This window comes from Hevea brasiliensis, chromosome 9, assembly GCF_030052815.1.
Source record: "Hevea brasiliensis isolate MT/VB/25A 57/8 chromosome 9, ASM3005281v1, whole genome shotgun sequence".
NCBI classification, from domain to species: Eukaryota; Viridiplantae; Streptophyta; class Magnoliopsida; order Malpighiales; family Euphorbiaceae; genus Hevea; species Hevea brasiliensis.
In genome coordinates, this window is record NC_079501.1 from 18,847,044 (window position 1) to 18,859,405 (window position 12,362).

At 27.0% G+C, this 12,362-nt stretch overlaps 1 protein-coding gene across 2 annotated transcripts; it reads right to left on the reverse strand.

Moving 5' to 3' along the window:
• Positions 1-5,111: 5,111 nt before the first annotated feature.
• LOC110652566 (transcription repressor KAN1) lies at positions 5,112-12,048 on the reverse strand. 2 transcript variants are annotated; one of them, XM_058153286.1, is made up of 6 exons: positions 10,622-12,048; positions 10,402-10,478; positions 9,777-9,822; positions 9,244-9,400; positions 5,887-5,980; positions 5,112-5,709 (listed from the first exon to the last, which is right to left on the reverse strand). In XM_058153286.1, exons 1-6 carry the CDS (start codon positions 11,529-11,531, stop codon positions 5,596-5,598), a joined length of 1,398 nt encoding a protein of 465 aa, XP_058009269.1. In that variant the 5' UTR covers positions 11,532-12,048; the 3' UTR covers positions 5,112-5,595. The 2 variants fall into 2 exon arrangements, with proteins under 2 accessions (XP_058009269.1, XP_058009267.1); XM_058153284.1 differs by having other exon boundaries at positions 5,887-5,983; positions 10,622-12,017.
• Between the last annotated feature and the right edge of the window lie 314 nt (positions 12,049-12,362).

Here is a 12,362-nt window from a genome sequence, read left to right on the forward strand (position 1 = left end):
ACATTTACGATTTTAATTATTATTTTTTTAAATTTAATTTTTAAAATTAAGATATTTTATAATTAAATATAATATTTAAAATTATTTATATTATTTTATAAATACTAATTATTATTTAATTTTTTCAATTTTTTTAATTATCATTATTATTTACAATACTATTTAATATTTGTTATTTAAATTATTATTTTCTTTAAAAAATAATTTTTAAAAATTAAGACATTGTATGATCAAATGCAATATTTAAATTTATTTATATTATTTTTTTATAAATTCATTTATATAAAAAATCTTTTTGCCACATGTTATCCTCAACAACAACAACAACAACAACAACAACAACAACAACAACAACAACAACAACAACAATAATAATAATAAAAAATTATTGATGGCCATTAGTTTAAATAAAACTGACCTTTAATTTGTAATCTCACAATCAACTATTATATAATTTAATCAACCTTAAATTATTTCATATATTTAATAAATATTTTTATTATGAAATATCTGTCAAAAAAATTGAGAGATAAAAAGTGTAGTCTACATAAAAAGTTATAAAAATAAAATATAGAGATTTGACTTATTTATAATTAGTATGTATTAATTTTTATGTTAATAATTTAATATTATTTTTATTTCACTTTCCTAAGATTAATCAATACTTATTATAATTATAATTATTGCCAACTTATTCCGATTTAATTGAAACAACTAAGTAAATTGAAAGCATTTTACTGATATAAAAATTAAATTTGAATGCTTTTGTTACCGTTTTTCAATTAAATAATATTTAATTATAAATTAATATTTTATTTAAATAGTTTTCATTTGTTTGTCTATATACAGTATGTCATATGAAATATTTGATATACATAAAATATTTTCATTTTACCTAAATACTCTCAAATCTTGCTTTGATTTGTATTATTTTTTTATTATTTATGTCAAATATTATTAGTTATTATTCTCAAATTTTATTTATTTAAATATATATAATTAATATTTATTTAATTATTAACTTTTTATAAATTTCTCATTTAATATTTCTTAAACTTTTGAATATTTTATTTCATTATAATGATATATTGAATATAATAATAACTAATATTTTGATTATTCATATTTTATTATTATTAATTTTTAATAGAATTATTTTTAAATTTAAATTAAATATCTATATTTTTATGTATAAATTATCTTTTAACTATATTTTTATATAGAAACAGAATTTCAAAAATAAATTATAAATATGATTGTACCGAAAATTTAACTATAATTAAAAATAATAAAAATTACAATATTAAAATTATGGAGTTTATCTTTTGAAAAATATTATGCATTTTTAATATTTATTATATTAATAGAAAATTATGATATTTTAAAAAAATTGATCTTTAATTTGTAATATCACAATTAACTATCATATAATTTAATCAACCTTAAATTGTTTCATATCTTTAATAAATATTTTTATTATATTGTATATATTCTATTATTTTTATTATGAAATATCTGTCAAAAAAATTGAGAGATAAAAAGTGTAGTCTACATAAAAAGTTATAAAAATAAAATATAGATATTTGACTTATTTATAATTAATATGTATTACTTTTTATATTAATAATTCAATATTATTTTTATTTCACTTTCCTAAAATTAATCAATACTTATTATAATTTTCATTATTGTCAACTTATGACGATTTAATTGAAACAGCAAAGTAAGTTGAAAACATTTTACTGTTATAAAAAAATTATATTTGAATGCTTTTGTTACCGTTTTTCAATTAAATAATATTTAATTATAAAATAATATTTTATTTAAATAGTTTTCATTTGTTTGTCTATATATAGTATGTCATATAAGATATTTGATATATATCAAGCACTCTCCTCTCATCAAGTATTTTTATTTTACCTAAATACTCTCAAATCTTTTTTTGATTTGTACCATTTTTTATTATTTCTATCAAATGTTATTAGTTATCATTCTCAAATTTTATTTATTTAAATATATTTAATTAATTATTAATTTTTTATAAATTTCTCATTTAGTATTTCTTAAACTTTTGAATATCTTATTTCATTATAATTATATATTGAATATAATAATAACTAATATTTTGATTATTCATATTTTATTATCATTAATTTTTAGCAGAATTATTTTTAAATTTAAATTAAATATCTATGTTTTTATACATAAATCATCTTTTAACTATATTTTTATATAGAAGCAGAATTTCAAAAATAAATTATAAATATGATTATACCAAAAATTTAGCTAAAAATAAAAATGATTAAAAATGATAAAAATTACAATATTAAAATTATGGAGTTTGCCTTTTGAAAAATAGTATGTGTTTATTATATCAATAGAAAATGATGATATTTTAAAATTTTAATTTTTATAAAATATATTTATTTTATATTATAAATTTATATAAAGTGATAATTTTTTTGTCAAAAAAAAATATTTTATAAAAAATATATTAGATTAATAAAAAAAATTACACTTATATATAGTATTTTTAAAAAATAATATAATAGAATATTTCCTAAGATTAATTAATGCTTATTATAATTATCATTATTGCCAACTTATGAAGATTTATTTGAAACAACTAAGTAAATTGAAAACATTTTACTGTTATAAAATTTAAATTTGAATGTTTTTATTATTGTTTTTCAATTAAATAATATTTAATTATAAATTAATATTTTATTTAAATAGTTTTCATTTATTTGTCTATAATAGTTTTCATTATATAGTATTTAAATTAATCGAGTATTTTCATTTCACCTAAATGCTCTCAAATCTTTTTTTGATTTATACTATTTTTTTATTATTTCTGTCAAATGTTATTAGTTATCATTTTTAAAATGTATTTATTTTAATACATTTAATTAACATTTATTTAATTATTAATTTTTTATAAATTTCTTATTTAATGTTTCTTAAAATTTTGAATATTTTATTTCATTATAATTATACATTGAATTCAATAATAACTAATATTTTGATTATCCATATTTTATTATCATTAATTTTCAATTGAATTATTTTTAAATTTTAATTAACTATCTATATTTTATGTATAAAATATCTCTCAACTATATTTTTATATATAAGTAAAATTTCAAAGAAAAATTATAAATATAATTGCACTGAAAATTTAACTATAAATAAATATGATTAAAAACAATTAAAGTTACAGTATTAAAATTATGAAATTTATCTTCAAAAAATAGTATGTATTTTTAATATTTATTATATCAATAAAAAATTATGATATTTTTTGAACTTTTAATTTTTATGAAATATATTTATCTTATATTATAAATTTATGTAAAGTGATAACTATTTTTGTTAAAAAATTATTGTATAAAAATTATATCAAATTAATAAAAGAAATTTACTCTTAGATATAGTATTTTTAAAAAAATAATATAATAGAATGTTATTTTTAACTAATAATAATGTTATATACTTTCATTATTATTAAAATTATATAATTCAATTCATTATGAATAGTTTAATTTTTTTTTATTATGTTGATAACAAAAAATATTATATTTATATATTTTTAAAATAATATTATTTTTTATTAATTTAATATATTTCCTATAATTTACAAAAAAAATAAATATCGATTTACATAAATTATGAGATAAAATATACAAATTTCATAAAATTTTAATTATTTTTTGAATAAAGTATTTTTATTATATTTTAAATGAAATAATCATGGAAACTACTATTAATATATGTTTAAAAAGAAATAAATTGGTATTTTAATAGATTACATCATAAATTAATTAAAATTTTATTATTATAATAGGTAAAAATTTATTCAAATTAAATTAAATAAAAGAAAAAATTTAATTTAAAATTAATTTAATAATAATAATATTTATCTTATTTAAAATATAATTAAGAATTAAATTAAAAAATAAAAATTATAAATTACCCATACATAGTATGGACATTATGCTAGTTAAATTATATAAACGACAAGTGTTAAAAGCTTTATTTTTTTGTTTTGATAGGATCAAATTAATTCAGTCAATTTCGTTAAAATTTTCAGAGCCTTAAATGAAGGGATATTTCTATTTTTGTTGATACGAGGCTCTTATTTTCTTATTATAAGATTAATTTTCCAATTATTTAGGGGTTTTATTGAACTGTGATTTAAGAAGACAAATATATAAATAAGAGAATTGCGGCCTAATTAAGCAAAGACTTGGAAAATCCCACTACTAACTAATTCAATCAAAGTATTAATTAATTTGGACCTTAATTTTTTTTTTTTTTTTTGTTTCTCATCCACCGTGCATAAACCATAATAATATTTCAATTCAAAGGTCCATATGCTTAATAATTTTATAATTTTAAAAACAATTTTTACATCAGTAAATTAAAATTAATTAATTGACATGATTGGTTTAATTAAGCATGGGACCCACAGCTTTAATTGTGAGAGTGAAAGGTGACTATACATACCATACAATAATCTCTTATGTTTGACAAATTAATAGATATACAATCTTTCAAAAGATATCATTAGTTGAAAAAATTAAATGAACGTCAAATATAGAGTGTAAAGGATACACTAGTGGCTTTCACATGGCATTCTACGTACGATTACAATAAGAAAAAGGAAAGACAGAAGAATTATTCAGAATAGACATTTGCAGCTAATAAGGAGAAGTGAATCGATCGATGGCTCATATATAAGAATCATCATCTTTCAAATTAAATGAACCCAAAAGGTTCTTTCAATTGACTTGACATATGCCTACTAATTTATATTATTATTCACAAAATCTACCTATTATTCTCTGCAAAGTATCTGTCATCCATTTGTTATGGTCTCATTTTGAAGCATAGATGAAAATGACAATTTACTCTTTAAAGTAGTGATTACACTAGGATGGGGTTTGTAGCATTGAAAAGAAGCAAGTTCCCTTCATATCTATCCTACTGCAACTGATTACCCAATTCAGATATTGTAAGGACCGCAATGATATAGACTAGAGCTATTAATTCTATGTGATTAAATTGGGTCTTATCCATATATATATATATATATATAAACTAAAAGAGTTAAAAAAAATGGGATTTTCTCCTAAATCAAAATGATTGCCGGTTTCATTAGCAAATTTAAGCTTTACAAGTAAATTACAAAGTAGACAAACACAGAACGAAAATAGCAGAAACCCTAACTATGGTGCAACTTTGTCCTCAGATATAGCTACAGTTGAACGATGATGACTATACCCTTCTTCAACAAACTGCAGAATCAAGGTTTCCTGCTTTCATGTTTTGTTTTCCATTACAGCTCTTTCTTGCTAGCTAGCTAGCTAGCCACGTGCAAAACTTTGAAAAAACATGTTTAAAAAAAAAAAAAAAAACCCATAAAATGCTGTGAAACTAGAAAGAAATTAACCCACCCTCCTCCTCCTCCTTCCTGCTTGTCAACAATAATTTATATATAACTCTATGCCTTCTCATTCTTGAAGACTAATGAAATAGTCAAGGAAATTTCAATAAAAAGAACTAGACAAGAAAGATATATATAGCAAAATTATATCAGTTATGTTCGTTTCGTTGCCAATCTGGTCTGCCTAATGTGAATTCCAAGCTTGGGTTCTTGCAATCCAAATTAGACCCTAAGTAGCCTTTCAGCCCAGTTGAATTGCATTCCTGCAGTGTTCATATTTTGCGCCTATTGTTACTCCATTGCCATAAGAATTCCCAATAAACATTTATGGAGAATATGCAAATGAAATATTTAGAATCCAAAAGCTGCTTTTATGTGCATGCATGTTCTATATATACTTAATTTTTACGATGGAATTTGGACTTCAGATTTATATATACCTCAATGGGGTGTCCAGATTTTTGTTGTGACTGGAATGTTGCTTCTCTGTGCCCATCCATGTCATTGGAGTTTGCCTGTGGCCAGGTTTCTCTACTACTGTCATGCACATTTATATAAGAGGTTTGGTTAATTAGTATGCAATAACTTTAAAATTGCTTCCCTAATCATTCTTGATTCTAGTGATCTTCTATTTATACTTGAGAGCCTTTAAAAATAAAAAAAATAAAAGAATATAAAAAGAAGAGCCTTTGGGATGCAATGGAAGGCATTCGAGGATAAAAACAACATAGTAATGAGCCACACAAGCAATATAAATTTGGGTTTTACTTCTCCTATGGTGTTAGGCTTTCACCTGCAACCAAGGAAGAACCCCACGCCAAAACAAACAAAACGATATTTAATTGTGAAGCAAATCAACGAATTTGTAGTTAATCTAGCTATGCATATATGGGTCTACACATACTAAAATATAATCTTCTTTAGCCAATCAAGGCTAGCCTAATTAGTCTCCTTATGCCCTATAGTAGGGGGGTAGGGTTTGCGTTCCCCTAATCTATTAATACCCTTTGTTGTGTAGCCCATGACCCATTTAGCCTCCTTTTTGAAAAAAAATAGAACATATATCCAACTCCATATGGAAGAAAAGGAGGAAACTAACAAAGTTGAAGAAATCCCAGTGTGTATCCAAATGCTAGTTTTCACTGTACCAGCCAGCTATGTATCATAGAAAGTAACATTCATGCAAGTGCTAAGTGGAAGTCCGAATCTCAAATAGTTTAGCTAGTACCAGGCTCAGGAAAGTACAATGAGATTAATTAATAGCGTGGAAGCAATAAATTAGGCTCTTAAATTTCAATCACAGCAGAATTTCCCATTACATAGTCAGGATCACTACCAGTAAAATATAGCTGGGTTCAAGTTAGTTTCAGCTAAAATGGGGACGATTCCAATCAAATTAATCAAACATTCTTGGGCATTTATTTCTCATTACTGAAATCCTCTCGTAAACATGACCTATTATATTTGAACAATCTCAGACCTCGAATTCAAAATAAATTATTAAATATGAACAGAAACAGATATCTTCCTTTCCTGAAAGGATTCGACTTGATACACATCAAGAGATTTTATTTAAATATAATTAAATGTAATTTAATAATAATATTAAAAATTATTTTTTACATAAATTAGAGTTGTTCAAATATGAAAATGTTAATAAACATAACTTCAAGAATAATAATTTATTTTCATTTATGGAGTGAAGTGTTCATTATGTAAAAATTGATCCTATATATCTGTAAGTTAACAAACAAGGAAGCTTAGATAGTTTTCCTAAACTCATTGGTCACTGATTTAAAAGCTAAGTTTGACTGAATCCTCACTTTTCAATCACTTATAAGCTTGTCTCATTTTTCAGGTGTTATTTGTCAGATCTTTTCACTTAGTTTTTGAGTGTATTAGATTGATCAAATTATCTGAATTTAATTAGTTTTGACATGTCCAGGCTAAGTTTTTCATTATTTTCCATTCATAAAATCTCAATAAGAAAACAAATAAATGATTTTTCATTCATTGGATTTAGTGATAATGACTAGATATAAAAGATTATACTCCGATAGCTCTTTGGCATTTGGATAAAGAAATTATTGAACTTATGTATGCAGAAATGAATGAACAAATAAGATCCCCTAAGAGAAGAAGAAAGAACAAATAAAATGACTTCTAATTTCTTTGTTCCTCCCTTCCTTAATAAATTTTTTCCTTTATTCATTCTTGTTAAATAATTAAAAATAGAAAAGTTTTTGATGTTAAGGCTAAGTGCAACACACTGGAAGAACAATTTAACCTCATAGCCAGTGTCCTAATTCTTGTTCCATAGATTTTAGAGTTCAACAATCTCCTTCTCTTGACATGAATACCTAAGCTATTGGCTTTGTTCCTTGATCCAAACAAACGAAAAGCCTAATGCAAGAAGAACAAACATGTTATATTACCCCAAACCTCCCTTTTTGGATAAATCAGATAATTTTATTTCTAATAAAATCCAAAAAAAAAAAACTTATCCAACTAAGTTTGGTCAATAAATCTCCCTAGATCACTCGAAAGTATTGATTCATTCTAAGTGAAAAAACTTGGAGTAACCACTACAACGAATCTAGGCTATAATAGCAAGTGTTATATGCTATTAAAAATTTACAACATATTATTAATAAATATTATGCATAAACTCCGTAATTTTAAGTTTTAATAGCATTTTCACACTAATTTGCTAATTATTTATTACTTTGTATGTTATCTTACCTTAATGTTATTTATTATTTTAACATGATGTACAAAATAATGTTAAAAAAATATTGTTAAAGCCTAAATTCTTTATAGTGAACAAACAACAACAAAAGCAATCAAACCAAAAACTCAGCAATTCGGAGTCAATCTTTTATTTAAAGCAGTAACTAGTAAATGATGACAAACACCCCTTCAATCTCAGAAGCCTTAACACAAGAGTGCAGCAGTTCCATCACAAATTTGCACTTTCACCAGATATAACTAATTAAATACCTCACTCCTTCTATTGCTTTCTTATAGCTTATAATATGTTCACCAACAATTTTGTCGGAACTTAGACTATGGAAAGAGGCAGAGCTACTCTCTTTAATAACATATCCAATGAACCAAAATAAATAAATAAAAAAGAAAGATTTTGAGCCAAACTGGGAAAGAAAGAACCAATAGAAGGGAATATCAAGAATACTCATAGAAGCTATATATAGATTTAAAAATGGGCCAATGGGTTACAATAGCATATTTAATTTGAACTTTGGAAAAAGAAGAGCACTTAAGGAAGGAAGTGGTCTTTTTAGTCATGATATATAAGTAAAATGTCCCTTGTGGAGGGAATAAGAACCAGGTAGTTTAATAATGATAAGAACAGTAATACGATATAGTTCTAAAGCTAGAAAAAGAAAAAGTGCATGAAGCCATGGTTGCTTTTTCTTGTCCTAATTAGCGTATATTTGATTGCACTTCGAAGCTTTTCTTTGACAATTATTAATTCTAGCTAATAGCATCAAAGCAACGAGCAAATCTCATCTCAGGAGGAAGATCTTCCACAAAAAAGAAAAGACTAAAAAAAGAATACGAACAAGAAAATCAACCAAGAAAAAGAAAATAAAGAAAGCAAAAGCTACCACAAGAACTCTTTTATTCTTCAAAAATGGTGGACGTGGGCTTGCATTTCTAAGCTATAAGGTGCCATGCAAAAGAAAAAAGAAACCAATGAATGAGTCCGTTGGTTTCACACCCAGAGAGGGAGGGGAAAAAAAAAAGAAAAGAACAGAAAAGAAAAGAGATGGTACCTTGAAGAATTACTCCAGAGAGTAGTAGCAGTAGAAGGATAGTCCATTTCTTGTTGCCCTAGTGACTCATCTGAAGGTCTTCTCTGATCAGTAAATCGCCGTAGGCCTCGGTCACCTGCATTGCCCACTGGGGATATGTCTTCTTCTCCAGATCCATCTGATTGACCGTCGAGAAGACACCAGCAAAAGGGTCAAATGAAATGAATGTACCTAAGCTATGCATGCAGGGATTATGTAATGTATCCATGCGTGCATGCATGTGGATGGATGGATGGATGGATGTGCATATGGAAAATGTGTGTGTCTTATATCCAAAATAGGGTTTCGTACAAATATATGGAATTGGGAGACAGAATTTTCCAAATGGGAGCAGTAAAATACTGAAAACGATACTAATAATATAGATAAAAAAAACAATGTACAGAGAGTGGAAAGTGAATATTTAAAAAGAAAAAAAAAAAAGAAAAAAGAAGAAGAAGAAATAAAAAAGCAAAAGAAAAGGGTTAAAATGAAGACTAAGCAATACGAATTACCTGAGGAGGCTGCAGGCTTGTCAGTGGTCTTGACAGTTCTATACATCTGCAAAGTCATTGGGAAGCATTTAGCAAAGACCATTCATTATTCAATATAAAAGAGAAAATTAAAAATAGGAAAAATGGGAAATAAATAGATAAATAAGTAAATATAGTGGTAATAAATTAAATCCCATTTTCAGATCCTTCTCTCTCTCTCTCTCTCTCTCTCTCTCTCACTCTCTATCTCTGGGCTTCTGGGCTTGTCTTGGATTCATCATTAATCACGAGGTTGATGTTTGATAAGGTAGTAATGAGATGTTTATTATTGAGAAATGATGACTACTTTTGTCTGTTATCATTCTTCTCTCTCTCTCTCTCTCTCTCTCTCTCTCTCTCTCTCTCTTTCTCACTCTTTCTCTTCTTTCAAAAGCAGAAGCTTGTCTGCCTGAGACGTCTCAGAACTTTCAGGCTCATTTTCTCTCCACTGTTCTTTTAATTAATTCATCCATTCATTCAGTCACTGCCTTCTTTGGCTACTGTGCCGGCCCTGGGATTCACTATCAACACCGGCCGCCGCACATTTTAGAGAAAAAAAGAAAGAGAGAGAGAGAGAGAGAGAGAGAGTGCTTCCTTTGTGCTCTACCTGTAAATGGCTCTTCACATGAGCTAATGTTAGATCTTTGACATCCATGAGCTCAAGAACTGACTTTGGAGTAGCTCCTAAACCAACCCATTAAAGGAAAAGTGAGGATCAAAACTAAATATTCATCTTTAATTATTAAGAAATTTGGAACTCCAAACACAACCACTAAATTAATTAAGTAGAGAAAACTAAAAGAAACACAAAGGTGAAGGGTGTGTACTTTCATGGCCCCCAAGAAGCTCAACGGCATGTACAAATCGAGCATGAAGAGTGCTAGTCCATCTCATTCTAGGTGCTCTCATGCTCCTCTTTGTGGGAAGTTTAGGCAAGAATCTTGATCTAATCAACCCATGAGAAACCTCGCCGGATCCAACTCCATACTGATGGTGGTGGTGGTGCAGTTGGTTGGATTTGAAAGCATCCATTGAAAACCCATTAAACCTTGTAGCTGGTGCTAACCGATTGTAAACAGGAGGAGATTGATTAGGCCCCAATGAGTTACGCATGGACATGGGATCCAAACCTCCTCCTCCTCCAATATAATAAGGTGAAGAAGTGTGAGCAGAAACGGGAGAACACAAAGAGGAAGAGGGATAGGGCATTTGGTAGAAGCACATCTTGGGATCTTTATTCGCTCTTGACTGCTCTGAAGGAAGAAAAGGAAATGAACGGTTGTGATAGACTGGAATACCTTTTATCGGCCTCAAACCATCCGATACATCAAGTCGAGAAACCCCCTGATTTATGTTACTTAAGTGAGTGCTGGAATGATGTAGATGTTGATGATGGTGGTGGTAACTTTGTTGATAACGGTTGTGTGGTGGTTCTTCAGCTCCAGCACCTGTGAAATTGCTTCTGTTTCTGGTTTCTTCATCGAGGGCATTTGCTGGGTGTGCTAGAGAGAGCTCAGTGCTATAAACTTGAGAATCACTAGTCCTCATGGAGCTAATAGTGTTGGATTTGCGGATGCCTTCTTGTCTACTCATCAAAAGATTGAAACTTGTATCTGCTTTAATATTGTTGATGGTGTTGGATACTGAAGAAGGTGAGGTATTGGGTGGACTGATATGTAAAGAAAGATCAGGAAGCGGGTTTGAAGAGGGTTCAATGAAAACCCCTTCTAATGGCATTTTCACTTGGTTTCTTTTATCAAATAATTGCTTTCTTTTTTTTTTTTTTTTTGGCTAATCTAACTTGGAAGCAAGAAAATGAGAAGAAAAAAGAGTATATGGTAGTCAAGTGGGCCTTTAATCTTTTCTCTTCTCCTTGAGAAAGATCATATGTGAGGGAGAGATTTGGTTTTGTTACAAGAATAGATAAAAAGCTTTGAAAGAGGTTTTGTTGATTTATGCTTTAAAGCCTGAAGGAGGAAGAAGGAAGGGTGAAGAGCAGCAAGAGAGCTTAAAGGGTAAGAGCTAAAGACTCATAAATCTTCATCAACAAACAAACATGCTCAAGAAAGAGAGAGTGAGTGAACGGTAGATAGAGATGAGAGAGAGAGAGAAGGGAAAAGGGAAGCATGTGTGTTGTCAAAGAACAAAAAAAAAAATCATAAAAGAAATTTCAAAAAATAATTAAAAAAAAAATGAAATCCAGAAAGTGCATAGAAAGGAAATGGAAGAGAGAGAGAGAGAGAGAGAGAGAGAGAGAGAGAGAGAGAGAGAGATGAAGGATTTGGGTCTGGTGCGCCTCGAGAGTATATCTTGGAAAATGACACTAGGAGAAGAAGAACACAAGGTCTCTCTCTCTGGGGTCAAAACTTTAAAATAATAATAATAATAATAATAAATAATTAAAATTATACAAAACATTAAAAAAATGGAAAAAAAACAAAAAAAAATGGAGACTTTGGTTTTCCTTCCCCGGAGAGGACGGGATGTAATAACTTAGAGAGAGAAAGAGTCCATCAAGATGGATTCTTTTTCCCCCCACCCTCTTCGCTTCTATAAATTTATTAATTA